This window comes from Aedes aegypti, chromosome 2 (assembly GCF_002204515.2).
Source record: "Aedes aegypti strain LVP_AGWG chromosome 2, AaegL5.0 Primary Assembly, whole genome shotgun sequence".
NCBI lineage: Eukaryota > Metazoa > Arthropoda > Insecta > Diptera > Culicidae > Aedes > Aedes aegypti.
This window is the reverse complement of record NC_035108.1, coordinates 448,093,651-448,116,912: the sequence shown is the minus strand read 5'-3', so window position 1 is coordinate 448,116,912 and position 23,262 is coordinate 448,093,651. Positions and strand designations below refer to the sequence as shown.

Sequence of the window (23,262 nt, the reverse complement as noted above, 5' to 3'; positions counted from 1 at the left end):
CTCCGACATATGTAAGTAGGTTCGTAACGTCACATCGTGCTGATGCTAACAGATTGTATCAACTGCGTGCTTAAGTTTGCTCATAGGTCCCCCTATCTGCTACTGCTGCTTCAGAACGAGGGGTCGGCCCGGTCAAATCGTAAAAGATCAAGTGGTAGCCGATTGTCTCCCCCGATGATACCTCGCGCCGCTCATTAGAATTAGATGCCTATTGGCAATGACAATCGCTACATGCGCTCATCTCGCCCGATCTCGGTATAAATTAAGCCGTGGAGGGTTCGGCGAGGATTAGTTTTTGCTTTAGAACCTTGTTTACCGGGCGGTTCTCAGTTTTATCGGTAGTTGATCGGTGCTTTGATAGGATAGAACATGGCAGAATACAGGATGAAATTGGTTGTGGTTGGAGTTTTGGTGGTGCTGCACTTCGGATGCAGCAGTGCACGATTGGGTTAGTGTTAATGTCTAATCGAAGGCGGGTGTGAATGTATTTATGTGAAGAGAAATTGAAGTGACATCAGTGGATCAGCTTTCGAAATCAATCATACATAGATGAAGAACAATATATTTCAGTGTCGCTTTAACCTGTAAGCTTATCTATATCGAGGGTGATGGCTCCACAGCTGCGCAATATTAAATTTTTTAGGGGATTAGCAGCAGATATGTCGATAGAAGAGTGACATGTTATGGATATTCGCATGCTCTGCATGTAAACCTGAAAGATAAACTCCAATGATATGTCATATAATCAAGCACGATTGTGCAAAAATTTACTTGATCCCAAACCTAAATTTACATGGCTTTCTGTTTACATCGAATACATGAAGTTTACGAAGTAGTGTTTGATCCTTTGATTGTGGGTGATGTGACCAGGATCAATCGTGTTGCGCATCGCTCGCGTAGCACGGTGAAATAGTGTATCGGATCGCGAATCCGGTTAATAGTGTTTGATCTTTTGATCGTACCGCTTGCTCCTGCGAGGGCGAGCGATGAACACTTCTTCGGCGTACAATAGATTTATTGAATAATATCGCGAATACGGTTAGGCGTGAATATATCATGGATCGTATCACCAATTCAAATGTGACTTCCAGATCTTTACCTTATCCCACTAACTCAATATCCTTTCCATAACAACTGTGGAGATGCAGAAGATTCTTCGGTCTCTAGTAGCAATGGTTGTCTAACTCAGATTCCTTCCCTTCCCCACTGGCCGTGAGGACATGGCCGTTATTGACTACAAATTTAGAGCTCTTGATTTGTACACATTGAGAATGGTAATCTCTATGCAACTTCGATTGCTGCAAGCCGAATCGTAGAAAATGTATTCTTTGGCGGACCGAATTCCAACTTTTTGTAAATTTGAATCTGACACGATCAGTGTTAAATTATATTCTGAAGATTAAAGGTTCAGAGTACTAAGCATTCTATAAGAACTCTCCAAGTACTATGTGATAATCTTGTATAGGAGTATATGATTGTGCCCGATAAGTCAGAATTTCATTATTTATAAATTTTGCCCAGAACTCTCAAAGAGCTAAAAAAGAAATAATATTTCGATATGGATTGTGTAAGAATGTTGTCTGGGATTTTTTAAGGAATCCTTCCTAATGTTTTGACAAAATTCCACCTGGGATTCTGTTATCATCCTAACTAGGATTAAAAACAAAACCATTACGTGTGCGAATTTTATATGGATTTCAGTTGTAATTTTGGTTAGAATTCATAAGAATTCTGTTGGAAAATTTGTTAAAGTCAATTTAAACAATATTGTAAGTGCGCTTTTCAAGTTTCCCATGAAAATCACATCTAGGAATCATTACCGTAAAATGGGGTGTTAAGGACTCGTGGGGTTTTAAGGGATTGAGCTTCTCCATCAAGTTTGACAAATCACAAAAACGTCGAAAGTCGTTATATCAGTCATCTGAAATGCTTGATTTGTTCAGAAGATTGTGAGCTGCATTATGTGATAGGGGATGTCTATTAAAATAAAGTATTGTGGAGTCTAGACATTGAAAACGATTCAAAACATTTTTGTTCGAATTTTATAGGCAAAATACATTTAATTACAAAACAATGAAACAATATTAAGAAAAATATGTGACTAATCTCGAACATAAGTATATATAATTGAGATCACAACACAGACAAAAACTTTTGAAAATTGCATCTAGATTTCGATTTTTAATTTTTCTTATGGAAAAAGTCGCTTTTTGAAAATAAGTGGGGTGTTAGGGGATTATCTTTTTTACTTATTCCAAGTAACAAAACTCATTCGATTAATGCCGTAATAAATTCCAATATACTTTTGGCTTGTTCCGTGAAGTAAAACAGCATTGTAAAAGTTAATGTGTCTTTTTTTTTGTTACTGAATATAATCAAAATGTCTAATCTCGAAAAACGGTAAAACTGGTTGGAAAATCTTAAGAACATCGTATTAAACTATATATGGGATTTTTCTTGATACTATTTCCAAAACTCGTTCGATCACACTGCTTAAATGTTTGGAAAGTTTGAATGATTCTTTTATATGGAAATGGTTTAGAAGCCTTTGATTTTTTAGTGGTAATCCTATGAAGTGGTAAACAATATTAATGTTTTGTCATTACACAGAGTCTATAAATAAAGAGTTGCGCAAAGAGCGAAACCAAATCTTCTTTTCGAACTGTCAAACCATCTACCTATCGAACAGACCAGCAAAACAAATAGGGGCTATTTTCGAAGACAAAGGAGATCAATCATTCAAAGAAGCCTCTTCGCGCAACTCTCTGTATATAGACTCTGTCATATCTAAGCTCTTTTTGAGAAACTTCGTGCCTCTTCGGGCACTAAACGCATTATGTTATAGAGTGAGAATTCTCACTCTATAACATAATGCGTTTAGTGCCCGAAGAGGCACGAAGTTTCTCAAAAAGAGCTCAGATATGACAGAGTCTATATATAGATTTCCACTCCATACTGGAACATTTTTTCTCATTCAGTATTTTTCGACCACACAGAAAGAAAAATCCATGTAAATTTCAGCGTAAAATCGTGAACATAATGGTAATGCCAGATTTGTCGCAAATTTCCATGACACATCGTGTAAAATTACATCAACATTATGTAAATTTATGCCAATTGTCGCGTAATCGGTTAGAGTCCATGCTAGATTACACAATGTATAGCGAAATTTACATGATGTTATTGTAATTTTACACGATTTGACGTGTAAATTTGCGAAATTTCTGGCATTCCCTTTATGTGCATGATTTCACGCTGAAATTTACATGGATTTTTGTTTCTGTGCATGCCACTGGGTGTTGCATTTAAATACTTTGTTTAGTGTAGTGTTTTATTTACAGGATAAATTGGCCTTTTCCCCTATTAAAACTAAAAGCTTGTTGAAATCATCCGTCTATTACAGAGTGTCTACTCGTTTACTAAAATGAAATTCCCTGATATTTCCAGGTTTTTTTCAGGTCTTAAGAAATAATTCCAGGCTCTGAAAAACTCTTAAATTCTGATGATTATCGAATTATAAATTTTGAATGAATTTGAATTCATTTCTAACAATAGGTCTTAAATGGCTTCAAAACACTTCAACAAAAAACAAAAATTTCTTTAGTTCTTTAGTGATTATTTACCAAGGAATTCCCCTACAATCGCATTTTAAAAACCTCAAGAATACAATATGAATTTTTTGAAGGAGAACCACAGAGATTTCATTGGGAATTCCTCCAAAGATACCCCAACAAAGACTTAAGTTCTCCAGACAACGACAGAGTTGCTCGATGTCACCATCATTGCTTAAAATTTGCTGATTTGTACAGGCCGACTGCGATACAAATCGGATCATTCCATATCACATCAACATCATGCTGTCTACTCCATCACCAGTGCATTGATGGCGATAGACTATGGATATCACTGATGGGTTAAGTTTAGCTTTAAATTGAGCAGATAAAATGGCAATTTATCAGTACGATATTTTCGACAGTGTTGCGGATAGATTGAAACTATGTGTTGGTCACTGAAAAACATCAATAGCATGGATAATGACCACGTGATCACTCATTCTGCAGTGATTTTGATCTAGAGTGCGATGTCGCATCACTGCTGTTGGTTGTCAAGTCAAAGTGATATTGATAGCTCGCAAGTGATATTGATAGTTTTAGACCATCAGCCATCAGCTGATATGATTGATATTAAGCAACTCTGGACAACGATTCTTCCATCGCTTTCTTTTGGGCACTCTCAAAAATACCCGTTTGGAACATCTAAAAAACAGTATCTTCTCCAGAAATCACCTCTGGGTCTTTCTTAGAATCCCCTACAACATTGATTTTCAGGAATATCTTTAACATTTCAACTTGAAATTTCTCTGTGGATACTTTCTGAATGTACCCTAGAGATTCCTTCTAAGATTTCTTAAGAAATTACTCCAGTAATTCTTTGAGATATTGCCCAAGTAATTCTTCGAATATTTTTTCAGGCATTTTTAAAAAAATATCTCTAAAGAAATTTCATTCAAATTTTTCAGAAATTATTAATTAAATGTTTGATAAATACCTGGGCGTGTAATATTTTAGAAGAAAACCTAAAGTAAACTCCGATGAAGCTTGTGTAAGGTTCAAAGTACATAACTCTTGATGAACAAGGATCCCCGAAAGAACTCCTGGACACTTGAGGAAGTTTGAGAAGATTTCCTAGATCAATTGTTAAGATATTGAAAACAAAATCAATCAATTCAATGTTATTCAGAAGGAATTTCCAAAGAAGTTTGTATGAGAATGATCGGAGTAATTACTGGAAAATTTGCAGTGGTGTTAACTGGTGTGGAACCTTGAATAAACTTTAGAAGATTCCAAGTGTATTTTATTCGAGAAATTCATTGGGAAACGTTTGGATGAAATGCTGAAGAAACTCCTAAAAAAAAACTATAGCAGCATTATGATGAATCGACGATCGAGTTTATTGGAAAATCCTTCCTTCCTAATAGATGTCCTCGAATAACCCCTCGAGAATCTGTTGGAACGATTCCTGGAAGTAACCATAAATGAACTCTAAAGGAATTCGCATGAAAAAGCGTAGGAATTCTTGTGCGATTCCTTGGTAAAATATCTAAGTTTCTTCAAAACTATAGTGGGTTTTCTTGAAGAAATTTCTGTACATGGATGTTCGAAAAATTCTTTAGAGCAACAACTGGAGGAATCGATTGAAGAATTAGTGCATAGTTTGTGATAATTTTCGAAAAAAAATCAAAGAAATAAATTAAGAAATTACGGGAGCACAAACTGGAAAATTCGGTTGGTGAATTTCTGGGATAATTGGTAGATAGAACTCTATAAAAAAAATCTAGAGAACATGTTTGAAAGTATTCCAGATCAAATCTCTTGGAATTACTGGGATATTTCTTGAAGCTTTTCCTCGAGGGATCCGCGAAAAAAAATCTAGATGAGCCTGTTGAATATTCGCATTATAGTCTCTGAATGTAAATGTGACTTTAGAATATAGTGACTTTAGAGACAATTTTGTTCAAAACATAGACTTTAGAGATCTTCCTTCAAAAATAGAAACTTTTTCGACTTGCATTGAAATAGACACCAAATATCTTAAAAGAGAGGTTTACCAACACTGCGAAGGAAATAAAATGATTTTTTTTTGTATTTCATTAGAATTTCTACAAAAAACAGGAATGCTTAAAATATATTCTGAGATCGGGCTGAGATCTGACGAAAAAGGTCTATTCAGAAGTTCCATTAAAAGGTATTAATTTTACTGGTGTATGCGTGAATCTTTTACATTAATCAGAAAACACTGCGTAACATTTTCTTTGTTTCAAGCATCAAAATACTGCTATTTACTTAAATTATAGTTACTAAAACCATGGCCGTTTTCAAAAATATTTTCTAGTTTTTGAGATATTGGGTGTTGAAATGCATTGTTTAACGACTACAGTCAACTTGCATGCAAGAACCAGCTAATATGAAGATTTATTTGCTTAGTTTACTACAGAATTCAAAGTTGATGTGTAAAAGAATACTTTTCTACGAGTTTCATGATACTTTCAAAGCTCAAAAGTTATTTGTTGACGTATTTGAAAAGTATGATATCTTGCCATATATGCCATATAATAGGAACGAATAATTTAGTGTGACGATGGCGACATGTTGAAAAAATCGATTTATTCAACATTTATTCGTGCATTCAAACCAAATCCTACATAATCCTTCTTCTTCTTCTTCTTTCTGGCGTTACGTCCCACCTGGGACAAAGCCTGCTTCTCAGCTTAGCGTTCTTATGAGCACTTACACAGTTATTAACTGAGAGCTTCACAGTTAAAAATAATGAAGATTACACGTCATGTAAACTTCATTAATGCGATGTAAACATGACGTCATGTAAATTTAAGTCTGAAAACATGTAAAAATGTGTTATATGTCATGTAATCACACAGAATCCTGCTGGGTTACATGACATATAATTGAAGTTTACATGACATATCATGTAAATATCCATGATTTTCCACGCTCCAATTATGTGCATTATATGTCTCAGAAATTTACACGTTTCGTTCGAACTGTGTTTCTATGCCATTTGACCATTTTTTGCATGTGTATATCGTGTGGCAGGTACGAAGATACACTATGCCCTGGGATGTCGAGAAAATTTCCAACCCGAAAAGATCCTCGACCGGTGGGATTCGAACCCACGACTCTCAGCTATAATAATCCTATTCTGGTGATTATTGGTGGGTTAGATCACTATATACCAATCATAGTTTAACTTTCAACATTAAAAAAAATCAGAATTTTATACTACTTTGAGGATCCATAGCTCAAAATTGTAATGTGCTGGAACATTTTCGAAATGAGCTTCAAATTCACCAACCCCAAATTTACTAGCCACATGATTTGATCTTTGAGACACGCAAAAATGTTATCTTTGTTAGGCTGCGTAATATTACTGTTACCTTTGAAATCTTTAATCATGCAGATTCATAACCTGCAACAAACAGACATTTTTTCCGGTACTACGAATAATCGTTGATTATAGTATTTCATGACAAATATATGGTGCATTGTTTGAGAGCAATTCACGGAAAACGTCCAAGTTTATAAATGAACTGAATCATTAAAGTAGTATTTTGAAGCGGCGCAGCCGAAATTTTTCATATTAGGTGAATAAAGTGTGCATAAATAGTTTCGAAATAGCTAATCGCGAACATATTCAACGATGAATTACTGTTTCAAAATTATTTCCCTGAGTGTGACCAAAATTCCCTGAGAATTCCAGGTTTTTTCCAGGTTGAATAAAATTCCCTGAGAATTCCAGGTTTTCCAGGTTTTTCCAGGTAGTAGACACCCTGTATTATTGATTATTTATACAGTTGCTCTGCGTACCTTATAGGATTCGTAAACTGCCTATATATATGTTATGATTCTGTTGCATTTAAATATTAACATCATTTCAAGACAATTTTACGATGTATTAATAGTTTTCAAATAGGATTAATAACTATGAAATATTAAGCCGTTAAAATAAAACGCTTTGCGTTTACAGTAGTTCCTAGCTCGATAATGTTGATGTATTACCTGATTATGGTTGAACAAAACTTATGAAATTGAATAAAAGAATCAAATTTATTGACCAAAAAGATTATACTTTGCTGTTGGTAAAATATGGTTTTATTTACAAAGCTCAAGTTCCTTAACACCCCATTTTGCATTTCCGTCAAAAAGCACACATTTTCAAGAAATCTGTCATAGGATCCTCTTAATTGTATATGGCTTTTGATATACACGACGAGAGAATGGTAGGGCTGTCCTTTGTTCAATTATTGACATACTGGAAGTTGCTTGAAATTCGAGCCGAAATTTATTTTCATCCCTTAACACCCCATTTTACGGTATTTGAAAAAAACCTTCACATTATTCTGTTCTATGGGAATGGTTCAGTGTGATTGTGTTTGGTCAGTTTAGACTTATCGCAATAACTTTGTACAAACTTGATAAAATATCAGCTGTGCTTTGAAAAGCATTGTGAAAAAGATCATGAGACAAAATGTGTTTTGTAATCTTAATTAATGAATAAAAATACTCTTTTCTGCATTATTATACATCTCAAATCAACCGTCTTAAGTTTTTCACGTATTTTTTTAATTTAAGAATTGAGGGGCCCAAATTCAAAAGTATGTGAGTGACATATTGGTCGGTTTTTGAGTTTTTAAGCTTTCCAACAGTATCTATAGTTGAAATCGCCAATAGAAAAAAAAATACATAATTCGTATGAAATGGGTTTTATTTTAGGCTCTCATACAATTTGTATGGAGTTGAAAATGGAAAAAATATTAATGAAATAAGTTAAATTTAGAAAAAAGATAGTAAATTATGTAGAGAATCAATCTTAAACCCGACCAGTGGATTACAACAAAAGAATATAACAATTATATCAAAATTTGTTAAAAATAACAAATTTTGTTTCATTTTTGTTAGAAGGACTTTGAGCTGTTGGAGAAAATTATAACACAATTAAAACAAAATCAGTAACAAAAGCTGTTTCATATTTGTTTCAATTTTAAGCTAAATTATATCACAACGTGTTATACAAATCTGAGAGAAATAAGTTAACAAATTTTATTCTAATAATAAGCTATTGCTGTGTGCATTTGAAACGCAAATATCAAATGCGGGAACACCAAACGCGGTAAGATTTTTCACAAGTAATGCGAAGTCAAAATTTGATTTTCTTTGCTAGGTTGGCGGTGATATGGATCATGGTTGCTAAGTATCCTTTGATTGCTTTGTGTTACCGCATTTGAAGCCCAGTTAGCCAAGGTTTGCACGTCAAACGCAAACAGCAATATATATCTGTTTAAGGGCGTAAGACGCATGATTGATTTCTCTTCATCGATCCTCGCTTCTGTTAATGAAGGTGACAAGATGCAATTACGTTAGCATTTTTTCACTCCATACCGTTTGGCAGTGATGCAATCTTGTGTCCTGAGGTGAAAAAAATGCTAACAAACTTGCATCGTGTCACCTTCATTCACAAAAGAGAGAATCAATGAAGAGAAATCGTTCATGTGACTTACGCCCTTATTCTAGCGAATGCTCGATATTTGCTTGAGTACCAAAATGGCCTCTAATATGGCACCTTATGTCTCCCTTCACTTTCCGCTCCTTCCTCTCATAGTGTTTCCGAGAGCGATTACAAAATATGATTATTTGGAGTAACTAATCTTATCGTAGAGGTTTCTTAACTGAAAGCATTCCATAATGTGTTAATCATAATTGATCAGTTTTTGAATGCAAACACGTAGTTATTGCTGTGATTTGTGTTGTAGAATACCACCCACTACCAAATCACTTCTTCTTCACGCACCGTGATGTTGTTGGCTGGCTTTTCGGTGCCCGTTCTTAAACTCACTTTTAATGGTGTTCTGAATCGGTCGAGATAAAAACTTCTTTTTTGTAGCAGTCGTTTTACGCTCAGCTCAAACTGAAAAAATTTTATTTTAATTACACAGTTCACCATAATTGATTTCAAACTTGCAATAAATAGTTCACTCTCTTTCCCTCTTGCAACGATGCGGAACTGATTTTGATTACAAGTCCTTCCATAAATCCTACATAAATTATAATTACTATAATTATAACCGTTTCGGATAATTACCGATCTCACCTACTTCGTGATATATTCACACAGAAAACTAATTAATTTGTTAAGAAAAATGCTCAAACTCCACATCAATTATCTTCTGACAAGTTTGTTTTTGTTTATGTTTTGTACTTTTCGTTTGACAACACATCTAGAAAGATTCGCGAATCAGGCGAAACTGACAAAATGTACACAATTTAAGAAAATATAGCGTTGAAATTGTAGCTCGATTGTCTATTCACTGCGCTTGAACTTTGCTCATATCGATAATTTAACTATTCAAAAAACGCAAATTTGTAGAAGACGAATCTTCACATCATGCCAAACCACACACTTTATTGATTACGCCTGTGTTTTTGTTTATCTAGTGATGGGCGCATCTGAAATGGAAATCAAAACACGGCGAGAGTAAACGGTGACACTGCAAACAAAAAATAAACAAGGCGTACATTATTATTATTGTCTTTATTAAAGAGACTTTCAGCCCTTGGCTGGTTCGTCTCTGAAAAAGGCGTACATGGCGGGCTTAATTGAAACCAGAATGTAAACACGGCGCAAAAGTAATAGGCGACACTGAAAATAATATCGATTACAGGCTCATAACATTGGGCGATACTGGCATCCTTGAGTGCGTTTAAGGCGAAACCTTATTACATTTTTTTTAGCACGAAATAGCTAGGGAAATTGTAGGAGATGTGTGTGGTATTGATGATAATTTTAAAACTAGGTTTATAAAATGTGTATTAAAGTGAAAAGGTTAAAGATTGAGTATATTTTCTCCAATTGGAATTGAAAATTGCACATGAGAATTTCATTGGTTATTTTCTCATTGTTATTGAATTGTCAGATAGGCCCTTATCGCGAATCCCTCTCGGTGTTTTGTTGTCCAGTTCGGTAAGCGCACGTATGCCTTTTGCCAATATTTTAATAGCAAACGGATCATTCGCATCAGGGGAAGATGAGGTCGATTGCTCGCTGCTAATCGAGGAAAATCCGTCTGGTTGAAAATTTGTTCAGTTGTTGAAGTGATCACTGGTACTGCTGTAACAGTTTCGCGTCCAGTTAAGAACACCTCCTAACATCTTTGGTTAGGATATGTTGGTCTGAAGCACCGTCTACAGGTCCTGATTTGGTTCGGGTGGTCCACGTAGCAGACCTCATTGGCTATCGTGAGATACGACAGGATAGGGTGCTTTATTCGCATCTGAAGTACTCGAACTCCGTTAGGTATCCCGGCAAAGCAGTGTTTCCAAAGTTCGGACTGTATTGAAAACACCTCCCCATACTTCATCATGAAGTCACCGACAATCGCATAAGGGACGGATTGAGGCAAGCCTGCAGGTAATGCACTCCCACAGTCACTGCCTCACTGTCCAAATATACCGGTATTTTAAACTGTTTATCTTTATAAACAATAACGCGTTTGATATTGTGCGCTTTTTCATAGAGCAGCGCTGTATTGTTGTCCATCATCTTTTCACATCGGATAGATCAAGTTTGATTTGGTGTTCCAAAATTTTTTCTACTTTTCGAACCTAGGGTCGCACAGGAACGACACTAGAATCAATTGCTGAAGTGGTTTTGCGAACACCACTCATTTTGCTGATATGAAGCACGGGAGAAATTCAAAACGCGTCCGACGGTTACGAGTGTAGGCTGTCAACTGAGTAATTAGCTATTGATTTTTGTCTAAGTTGAAAACCTTTGGCTATAATAATTGAGCTGTTCGGCAGGCACAACTATATGCAAGGTTTCTATAGTGACAGGTTTACTGATCTAAGCAGTCAGTGGGTGCGCGGTGTGGTTAGCTGCGGGGAAGGTGGAAGTGACAGCTGACGAGTTGGCTAGCTGGCGGGTTTGTGTACACTGTTGTCACGCTACCGTTTCTATGGGGTTGTTAAGGAATGTTTGCTCCAACAAACATAAATACAGTGAAGTGAAAATTTTCTCTAGCTTTGATAAGCTGTTTTGTCGCGAATCAAATTCTAGTCGTTCATGTAGTATTCCGCGGAATTCCGGTGTTTTGAGTCGCTGAAAAATTGATTATGAACTTGAATAGTTGGTTAACAACTGCATTGCATGCATGCAAAAGTGGAAATTTCGAGTTCTGCGGGTGAGAGCCACCCACCACCGATGAACAAGAGGATGTGCCACGGTGTTGCCGTTTGACGGTGACGGTTGTATTCTTGTAACTAAAACTCGTAAGTCATAAACATTTTACTATCAGTGTAGAAATCCAGATACTTTGCCGCGTATACCACACAGATATGGGTGTAGAAGAAACATTCAATACCTACTTTGTCAAGCCATGCACCTGATATCCAAACAACCAAAACAAACTCGCCAGCTGTCACTTGGCATTTCAAAATGGCGGAATGGGAAATCTGACTCATTGGACTACCTACTTTCTAGATACCTTGACTATATGTGCAGTAAAACATAGTAGCCATGATTTGTGTGTGCTATCTTTTGCACCAGGTGCAGCAATGTGTCCTATTCAGAAGATAAAGCACTGTTGAAGAATTTTCATTTGAAAATAAAGCCTGATTTGCTACTGAAAAGGAATCGCTAAAGAAATTTCTCGCCGATTCCTTGCAGAAATTTTCTACAGCGACTCCCATTTGAAGTGACAGTTCTTTTCAACTGCGTACTGCGATCAGAAAAAAGGGCATTCTTGATCGATTCCTTGCAGAAATTTCGCATGCATCAAGATAGGCCGAGAAATTACTTGTCAGCAGCGAATCAGGCTTAAATCAAAAAATAATTACTGAGTCGTCCGATTTGAATACGGTCTTCGGCAAAGTTGTAACTGACGAAAGTATCTAACAGTACCCACGTCACTCTATACATCAAGAGTGAATGGGCAAAAACTATGACCGATTGAATGAGTTGCTTGCATTTCCCATACGAATTCCCATACAAACTTTAAAAAGCTTGTGCATTGTCAATTGTCATCCAAATGAGCTCAAATGAACTCAGAATTTGGTCTAGAATCGAATGAGCGGTGTGGAGCAAAAAGGATTTTTTGAAACACCTGCACACTGCATAAACGCAATATTTTACACAGATCTTTATACACTACTAGAAAGCTTATTGAAATATTATTTTATTGAATATGAAATGAAATAAAAATTCGTAATTTAGTACGGATAAATCAAGCGTGTGCTTGAATAAGGCCGTAAGTCGCATGATCGATTTCTCTTCATCGATCCTCTCTTCTCTGAATAAAGGTGACACGATGCAGGATTGTCAGCATTTTTTCACAGACCTCTGGACGAAAGATTGCATCGCTACCTAGCGTCCTGAACTGAAAAAATGCTAACAAACCCGCATCTTGTCAACTTTATTCACAGAAGAGAGGATCGATGAAGAGAAATCGATCATGCGACTTACGCCCTTATTCTAGCACACGCTTGAAATGTGAAAACTACACTGAAAATAATATATTATATTTTTTATCGAATTTTGCACATCTTATACAATTTTTGTCCCAAGTTATCCCAGGCTCAAATTTATTCACAAGGGTATTTTAAGATGTAAGCTAAAGGATCCTGAAGAATTTAGCGGCACATAGGGTGATGTGCTAATATCCGTTTTAAGCTTTGATCAGCGAGAACCTGCAATTTCCCAGCATTGCAAAGAACGATGCTAATACAAACCGATACCAAACAATTCTTTCCCAATACGGCATTCACATTGTACAATACATTTTTGATGAATCTTGATCGTTTAATGGAAATGGTGCAATGAAATTACCGTTGTCTCTATTCGTCGTATCATATTCATTTCAGTCGCAGTCAGTTTTTATGTGATGTGATGTGAAAATACTTCAACGCTATAATAAAATGTTTAACAAGATAATTGAGATTTTCAAGAGTCGCTCTCCATTCTCACAGCATGATGAAATATGTGGATTTCACTTAAAATTCATTGTCCTCCTCCAAATACAGCCCAAAAATATAAGCACAATTATTTTTGACCGAACAATTCTATGATGGCTCACAGTGCAGCGAAAACAATCACAATTAAAAGAATAGTGGTTATCACGCTCAATGGTGTAGGCAGGTGCTCTAGCGTGGATGTAGTTGTGAAACTCAGAGGAAAATAATATGCACTATGCCAACTCTGTCCCAAAAAACCAGCCTCCTGACACCACCTATACTACCCCATTGAAAAATATCGAGCAAACATCTCTGGTTCCCACTGGGCAGTGGTTCCCACTGACAGCTCAATGTTTGTAAACAAATGACCGTTTGAGGAATAACAATCGCTGATGGCGAAATCTTTTTCTCCGAAAAATATCTTTTCCCGCAAAAGAACAGTTATTCGAACAACCAAACGGTTGCAAACTATTGGATTGCAGTACAGCAAGTTGATTTGGGTTGATGTGACTAGCTAGAAACACATTTTTAGTATTGGAGGAAAAATTCCCTAATATGATTAGGCCAATGTACGTTGTTGCTCTTGAGTTTGATGCTGACCACGAAAACATGGCTGCCTAGCACCGGGTTGCAAAAAACACGAGCGCATGGAGTGGTCGTGTGTCCAAATGTCCCTAAGCTCTGTAGTTACATTGATGCGTAAAAGTATTTTTCTCAGTACGACGGATCGAGCTTTGTTTACCTTGTTTACCTTCTAAATAGGCCTTTTCATGTGATAGGTCTATGTTTGCATTTGTTTACATTGGCGGAGGACCGGTGCATAGATTCTTAGTGTTGACAGAGTACATACTATATTCCTCTGAGTTTCACAGCTTGTAGATGTAAAGCACTCACACCATTGAGCGTGATAACCAACGAATAGGCATTTGGTCGAATGGATATTTGGTCGAATTGCTTTAGAGCATTCCGACGATACGGTTTTTGAAATTTTGAACAGGAAACTTATTTATCCGTTCACAGAAAACTGAATCGGAAGTTCGTATAGAATATGAATATTCATTTCTTAAAACTTTGTATCGCTGTAAATCAGTTTCGTCCCAACTAGCACTAGCTTTCTTGTACGCTTCATCTCTTGCTTCTTTTAATGTTTTTAATCCTACTGTATACCATTTTTTTCTGCTATTGCATTTTATGTTCCTTACAACTACAAGCCTGTTTGTGTTCTCTTTCAACACAGTACTCAACACATCAGCCTTTTCATCTAATTGCCTTTCGCTGTTTCTTGGCATAGGGGGAGATCCCCCAGTACCGGACACTTAAGCCACTAAATTCATAATTCGAAAAATATTGATTTTATGGGCTCGTGTTACCCATTTATGATGAATATTATCATTTTTATAGTGTACAAAAATAAATTTGAAAATATAAATATGAATTTTGATATTGCATTTTGATGATGAGTTTTAGTACCAAATTGATCGATCTCGAAAGGTGGCACCCAATACCGGACAAGATCTGGAAATGCCTCGAATTCTGTAAATTTGAACATTATCGAATGTGTACACTATAGAAATAGTTTATAATTACCAATTCAATGCATTTGCAACATTCACAAGAATAATTTGTGTTTTTCTTAGTTTGCAAGATGCCTATCAAAAACCTCTTTCATATATGATGAAAAATAGCACATTTTACGATGTTGTTCTGAATGTTCATTATTCTTAATTTTATTGCATATTTGATACCATGATCGACGGAACCCATGAAAAATGAAAGTATTCTGAGACACTGATGCAATAATTACAAAGATATCATGTAACAAAACAAGCTGTCCGAAACTGAGGGACAGGAGGTGCTTAACCAAAATTGTATTTTTTCCATATTTAGTTCAATTAAGGTACAAAATACATTCATACTATCAAATTAGGATTATGTTCGATCATGCTTGCGGGATCCAAAGTATTTTTTCATATTCAAAATATTTACTAAATAGGCTCAAAATTAAGTGGATACGTCAATTTTTTAAAGATTTTCAAATTTTTCTACTTTTTTTAAAAAGGCGTGCATATTTCAAGGATGTGTTATTCTACGCAATTATTAGTCTACATAATAGCTTTCTTTTCTACTAATACACCATCTTGATTGGACCATGATGTCTCAATGTTTCGGCTTTGTCCGGTATTGGGTGCTGTCCGGCACTGGGGGATCTCCCCCTACTATTTCTCAGCAGTGAAAGGAATGGACTTTTAGAATACTTTTTACATCATTTAATTGTGATATAATTGGCTTGTTTAGGGGTATCAATTTACTTACATATTCCGAATCTACGATAAAAATTGAACTAGAATCCAAAGTTTCACAATTTTCCGTTACCTGGAACTATTTTTAAAACACGTTTGAAATTAGTATGGAAATCACTTTTGAATCACCCCTCGGCAAATTTTACTTCGGGATGATCTGTCATTGTGTAAATTGAAACGTCATTGAGTCAACGGATTGAAATTTTTGTTAATCATTTAAAATATCAACATTGAGCTATTGGAGTGCAATAAAATCGTGTTATACTTAGAATGATGTGCTCTTTCGATCAAGCTGCAACAAACTGTGAATTTTTCTTCACTAAACAACCCAATTCTCTAATGGTTGTGAAAATTCTTCAAAACTAATTCCAATTGTTTCGTGATCTGAGATTTTACTGCCAGGTGCCGTTACAACTTTCAGCCTATCATCGTTACAGAAAACTAAATCAATAATGGTCCGTGATCTCAAAGTAAATAGTTGTGCTTTTGACTTTGTGGTCTAAATCTAAAAACTCCATTATACTGCGTAGGTTTCTACTATCGCTGCTTTGTTGCCAATTGATATTAAAATCACCAGCAATAAGATTCATTGCTTTGTCATCAAGTACTTTCTCAAGCCAGTTTTGTTCCAAATGTGCTAGAAACTGTTGTTCATTACCACTTGGTGAACGATATAACAAGACGTATACTCCAACTTTTGGCGCTTTGACTACTTTTATGGCAACGAACCAATTTAGTTCACAAGTTGAATTGTCAAAAACATGATATTTTATTGTTTCTTGAATATACATAATCACGCCGCTTATGTGTTAAGTTTGGGCGTTTTCATATTCACTAATATTTCCAATTCAGCGAAATGCGACGTTATTCCAGCAATTTTTAAAAGAACGACATCCGTACTTTTTGTTTGCTATGCATTATGATTTATGTAGCTCCTCGAAATTGATATTTTTCTCAAATAAATTGAGCAATCTACGCTCCACGATGAATGATTAACATCAAATTGAATTTTACTTTCTCTGTTGGAAATAATACAATTAGCGCAAAATTCTTGATCTGATGAACATTCTTTAACAACATGTCTTTCAGCACATTTAGCACAATAAAGGTTATTTTTACTAGAGTTTTCAAATTTCCCGGGATTTGAGTTCCCGGGAAACGGGAAATAAATTTGCCATTTCCCGGGAAATCCCGGGATCCCGGGAAATTTTCAAAAACGTGAAAATAAAGCAAATTGATGATTTTTTTTTAATTGTTCTTATTTTTGTTATATTATTTTTATACCAGTAAACTTGTATGGTACCGTAAAACGGGGTAACTTTGATAGTTTTTTCGAAGAAAACTTCAATATTTATGCATGCTGTTTCAAAGAATTACAATTTATATTTTTAAAACAAGTACTGACATCCTAGCTATCGATTGCACTTGATAGATTGCCAAAAGATTTATTCTGAATGGATATATAATTTTTCATATAATCGAAAGTCGGTTTTCTGTTTTGGGGTAACTTTGATAATGGAGTATAAATCGAACAATATTGAATCAATTACGGAACATTTATAGGGCGCTGCATACCTCTAGGCGTTTAACGCTATATGGAAATTTCTGACTTAGATTACAAAAATGGTCCCAGTTTGTAAAAATGGTTTTCGCTAAGAGATTTGAGACCGAATTCATGTTCTACTATAACTAGGCTATCATGGGTAAGTGACGAACTCATTATGACTTTATCAAATAGTGGTCGTAGAACAGATTGTTTGTAAGCGTTGCAAAAATGCTAAAATCTTGTAAATTTTTAATATTTGCATAAAAATCCTCAAATGCACTTGATTCCAACGAAAATAGCTTTGACATGAAGTGTCATACTAATACTCTTTACTTTTGCAATCGTTTTTCTTAACGTTTTTCACAGAAACTTCGTTATTTCGTTTAGCATGTTGGAGGTCTCGCACTATCAAAGTTACCCGCATTATCAAAGTTACCCCGTTTTACGGTACCTACATTCTCTTTTTTTGCTAGTAATTTATTTATGTTTCTCAAAAAAAAAAAAATCTATTGATTTCGTTGTGTACGCTAGGCTTCAGAACAACACAAATTAAGATATTGAGTCCATGTGGAGATTATTCTTGACAAATCGTATGAAGTTCAAATAATATGTACAGGACGGACTCGATTATCCGGGATTCGATTATCCGGACTTTTAGACTTGATTATCCGGAGTTTGTTCATTCATATTCTTGTTTTTGAGATTTTATGCATAAATTCGAGATAATTTGGTATTGCAATATACAATATGAATGGTTTTGCAGTTTTGGATGTAGGTAAAAAAATGGGATTTGAAAAAGAGTTTTTTTTTGTATGCCGGTCAAAATAATTTCTTCCCAAGAGCCCTAATGTTCCTAGAAATAATTTCTGGCTACGTCACTGCATTATTTAAATAAAACAATGAAAAAAGATAATATTTAAGTTCTTTTATTGCAGATTTTAATTTTTCTTTTAGTGATTCGATTATCCGGAGTGAAAAAAAATCGATACAACGGATAGTCGAGTCCGACCTGCACCAACATTAAATCAAACCTTTCAAGCACTAGAATAAAAACCAATTAGTGTCTAACGATGGAAAATGTGACAGTTAAATCCATGAAAACTTTATGAGCGTACTCAATTCATGGATGATCCCTCGAAAAATCCTGTATTTTGTATAGCATATAATCTATTAAAAAAAAAACATATCAACAAAGAGCTATTCATTTTATAAACAACTATTTGATTACTTGTTGATTACAAAAAAAAAAAACAAAAAACAAAAAATCAATATCGAAGTATAACTAGCTAGATCACCATTGGCCATTGGTTAGAATGATATGGAAAGTAAATTATACGATAGTTTTGGTTTGAAAATGGATGGTCAATCATTTTTTCATAGAAATACCCGGGAAATACGGGAATCCCGGGAAACAGGAAATCATTTCCCGGGAAACGGGAATCCCGGGAAATCTCATTTCCCGGGAAATGTTCCCGGGATTGAAAACTCTAATTTTTACATTCACTCGACTTATGTCCGTATCCGCAACATTTGAAACACCGGAATACTTCAATGCTTTCCATAACTCAGCATCTCTCAAAATCAAAGCCTATTCACAAGACGTTTCAAATCAGCTGATTGGAAAGCTCTTTGACAGTTCTTCTTTGGAAATGACAGCTTGGTGCTAGCACCAGTCCTCTACCGAAGTTCCCTGTTCGACTGAATGTCTTTTCTACCAAATGTCATATGCGAGCAATGACCATTTGTTGAACGCGTATACCACTATGGGCAGTTTTCATATAGACTGGCAGCCAAAAATATGTTTTCCATCTTATGTCATATTTATGAGTTTAGTTATATAAACTAAATCTTTGACATTTGGTCAAATGACTTTTAGTCGAAAGTACGTTTCGTCGAATGGACATTTGGTTGAAAAGAATTTAGTTGCTTTTAGAAACACATGATACGAATAAAATCACGATTTATATTAACTACTTGAACCTCAGGCTTTTTACATCTATCCGACCAGAATCATGAAGCAAGATTATAACACATTTCTTAAAACAGCAGTTGAAAATAACAAAAGTAATTATGACCCAGACAACCAAAAGTCGCATAACAGTTTACGAACAAAGTCGTTTATTTGCACAAATTTCATCACACCCGCACTACATTGTGGTGTAACCTGTGGCTACAATTTACTTGCATTTTGGGTGTTTTGCAGTGTGGTGTGTTTTTGTGTCACCCATGTGTCGGATTGTTTTTTTAATTTGTTCACTTGTGTGTATTGGTTGGCAACATATGCACCACTGTGTTGTGTAAATATTTTTAATTCGTTCGTTTTATTATTAATTTTATTTAGAATCTTTAGTCTGTTAGTTTAGAATGTAGGGTAAAATTTATCGAATAATATGTATCGGTGAGCTGAATGAAATTAGGCCTCCATCTCCTCCCGTAGCAAGAAAAGCGGCAGCCAACATAAACCAACATAACAGCTGAGCACGGTGGCAGGAGATGGCGGAATGTTTTTGGTCGATCGATGACGTTTTTTGGGGAGAATAGTTCGAGTCACGGTGGGATCAAGTCGTGTGTAGTTGTTCCGGGAAGTTTTAGACCCCATATCGTTTTTCTGACTGATCCCTGCTGGAAAATATCCAGCCGCGTCGTGAGTGCTCATCCGGAGTTTGTTCTGGCCTCGCGATTCGAAATTGCCGGCTCCGTGACCGAAAAGTTGTGCTGTGTAGTGACAGTGAAAGGGTACTGGGTCGCCGCCATTGAGAGGCTAATCATAAAGGAGTCCTTCGCTTCTCGCGGCTAAGTGCAAAGGACCCCAGTAGATACCCGCCGTCCTTACTGTGGGGGCTCCGCCGATAGAGTACCTCGCCTCCACAGTTAACCGTCAAGAAGGACGAAGGCAGGTAGGGCACAAAGGGGCGTGTCACCTGTGGTAGAGCTCCGAGGAGTCTACCGGAGGTATCCACGGTGAGTGGGTGTCCTCGGTGTAGAAACACCACCGTCGCTAGGGGGGGTCCGACAAAGGAGCCAGCCTCCTCCCCCTAGCTAAGTGCCAAGGACCGTCGCTTCGGCGGCGAATACAGCCCAAGGAAGTCTTCGCACAATCCGTGCGAAGTGGAAGTGTGAGAGAAGGAGAGGAAGAAGAAGAAAAAGAAGAAGAAGAGAACGACCACCGCCACCGCTGCTAACCACAAAGGGCCCCAACGTGTGACGTCGACCAGTGCCGTAGTGAGGAGTGGAGCAAGTTAAGGTCAGACGTAGAATATAGGTTTTTAAATTGAATATTTTATTTTTCCCCATTTAACCCATCCGAAATTCAAAGTTTGGTTGAAGTACCCTGCTCCAGGCCGCCCTGCCGGGCTGTCGTTTCTTACAGTGGATGATATCGTTTGATCCATGAGTTTCCTCGCATAAAACGCCATTTTCGGAGTTCATATGAACATTTCGTTTCGTCCCGTATACTCGTACAAAGTAAGTCGGATCAATCCGTAGCAGCTGTCAAATCAATTTTGTAATGATAAAATAAGTCGCATAAGAGTACAGACTAGCTCGCACGAAAATTTACATACTCGCATAGCATGTTATTTTTCATCACACAAAATATGCACGTATAGCGCCTCCAGTTTTTTACGTATAAGGCCTTTTCGCTTCATCTTATACGTGAAACTTTGCGCATATAAGCATAGAATAACGCAAAAGGTGATTTCATTATACGTACATTCTGGTTGTCTGGGGATTAATTTATCAAGATGGCTTTGTATTTAACTCGCTATATTTTTTGTAACAGATTTATAACAACATTTGTTTTATTTTTGACATCGCAGTTGTGTGAGTTTATTCTATAAAACCTTTGTTTAAACTATAATAGTATTTGTTATATTCTTGTTTTACTTGGTGAAAATTTTGTTATTTTAACTACTAACAGTACATGTTTTATAACTGGTGATAAAAAACATATCAGAGTAACCAATTCTATTATAATATTGTTTTTTTTATTTAATGTGCTTATTGCCTTCTGAATAAATCTACTTAGAATGTCAAATAGAAATCCACCCAAAATTAAATCAGAAATCTGCATGAAACCTTTCAGGAAAGGAAGGATTTCGCCAAGAACTTGTCACGTATATCTCTAAAATGCAGCTTTGAATTATGCTGTGATCTCGTTAACAATCTGTCAAGAATTTATTCAGAAACCTCACCGAAAAGCTTCTGTTAAGATCACGGAAGAAATAGCTAAAGATCTTGCCAGAACTATGTAAACGATCTTGAAATATATCCGTATGTTTTTGAGAGAAACCTGCAGAAGATTTATCCAGGAGTTCAAACCATTGAAGAAAACTTTGCCCATCAATTTACTTAAATCCCTAAACGATCTCTTCAGTAACTCACTAAGGTTAGTCTCATGAGAAGTTCAAGGTTTCAGGCCCTCTGGAAAAATGCATAGTTTCTTTCTTAAGCTCCCTAAGGAAATTCTACTCAAACCAAATTAATTTTATTTTTCCACCTCAATTGACAGCGCCAGTACTGACAGCCTGCTCCCGTAGCGATCCAAAGTTCGAAAAATGCGTCAAGGAAGTTGTGGAGCGGATACGTCCCAACATTGCCCGGGGGAACTATGGCGAGGGTCAACCGGAAGCTCCGCTTCTGGAACCGATCATGATTGACAAGATGAGCATTGACCATGGACCAGGATTCCGCGCAAAACTGACCAACGTGACAATCAAGGGCGCCGGAGATTTCCTAGTCCGACGAGTAAAGTAAGTAATTTGGTAATTTTAGAACAATGGCTCATTCCATAAGTGCTTTAGTAAGAATCGATCAGATCAAATTCCACCTAGATAGATTAAGCTGATTGTGCGAATATTCTCCCTCTTGCTGCATTTTTTGTAGATTGAACCTCGATGAGAAGATGTTCAACGTTAGCGTGAAGCTTCCCAAAATGATCGTTAATGGACAATACACTTTGGATATGAAGGTTCTGGTGTTACGCATCTCCGGGCAGGGCGATTTTGATCTGATTCTCGGTTAGTACACTCGACACGTGAGTACCACCCGGAGTAGTCACTAATGTGTTTCTCCCACAGACAATACAATTGCCAACATGAGACTTAAGTACTATCTCAAACCGGGTCCGGACGGGAAGGAGTACGTCCAGTTTCAACCGATTCAGGTTAAACTGCGCTTCGATAAGGGCAAGTTCAATTTGCAAAATCTGTTTAATGGAGATCCCACGCTCGGCCAGATCGGAAACAGTGCAATCAACGAGGATCCGCACGTGCTGCTCGATGAAGTGAAGCCGGCGTTTGAGGAAAGCTTGGCAAAACAGTTCACTGCTATGGCGAACAGTGCGGTGAGTGGAGCGACCGAGCTGGATATTCTTCCACTGTGATATTAGAATAGTTTGGTTGTAATCGTTTGTTTTATTCTATTTGAGAAATTTCCCTTTCATTCAATTAGGGGAAAAAGGTATAATGCGTCCCCCCTAAGGAAAAACTGCCTTATCGTAGTAACAAATGCATTACTTCTATCGTTTTTGATGTCAAGGTTTTATTTTGTTAGTTGGTCATGCTCTGCATGCAGCTTTTTCTTGCCAGGTAGCTTCTAAATAGAGCACAAGACGTTTCTTGTAAAAGGTTTAAATTTCTACGTTTTAAAAAATACCGGGCAAAATGCCCCTTCCATAGAAAAACATTCCACAGCGTTGTAAAAATGGTCCAAGAGAAATTACATCGGTTGCTAAGCTTAAAAAAGGTCCATTTGCAGTCGTCTTCCGGTAAAAGTTTTTGTTATAAGTACAATAGTAAAGGAAAGGCTTCTTTTATTACGAGGCTGGCTTATCAGATGCAAAATTTTACGCCAAAAAGCTGGTTTTCGATATTTTTGAAATATCTTTTGGTTTTTC

The 23,262-nt window shown here is 36.4% G+C and overlaps 1 protein-coding gene across 1 annotated transcript; it reads left to right on the top strand.

Moving 5' to 3' along the window:
• The first annotated feature begins 279 nt into the window (after positions 1-279).
• Positions 280-22,771, top strand: LOC5569807. The gene is made up of 4 exons (XM_001652973.2): positions 280-448; positions 21,877-22,117; positions 22,251-22,384; positions 22,445-22,771. Exons 1-4 carry the CDS (start codon positions 370-372, stop codon positions 22,747-22,749), a joined length of 759 nt encoding a protein of 252 aa, XP_001653023.1. The 5' UTR covers positions 280-369; the 3' UTR covers positions 22,750-22,771.
• The last annotated feature ends 491 nt before the right edge of the window (positions 22,772-23,262 follow it).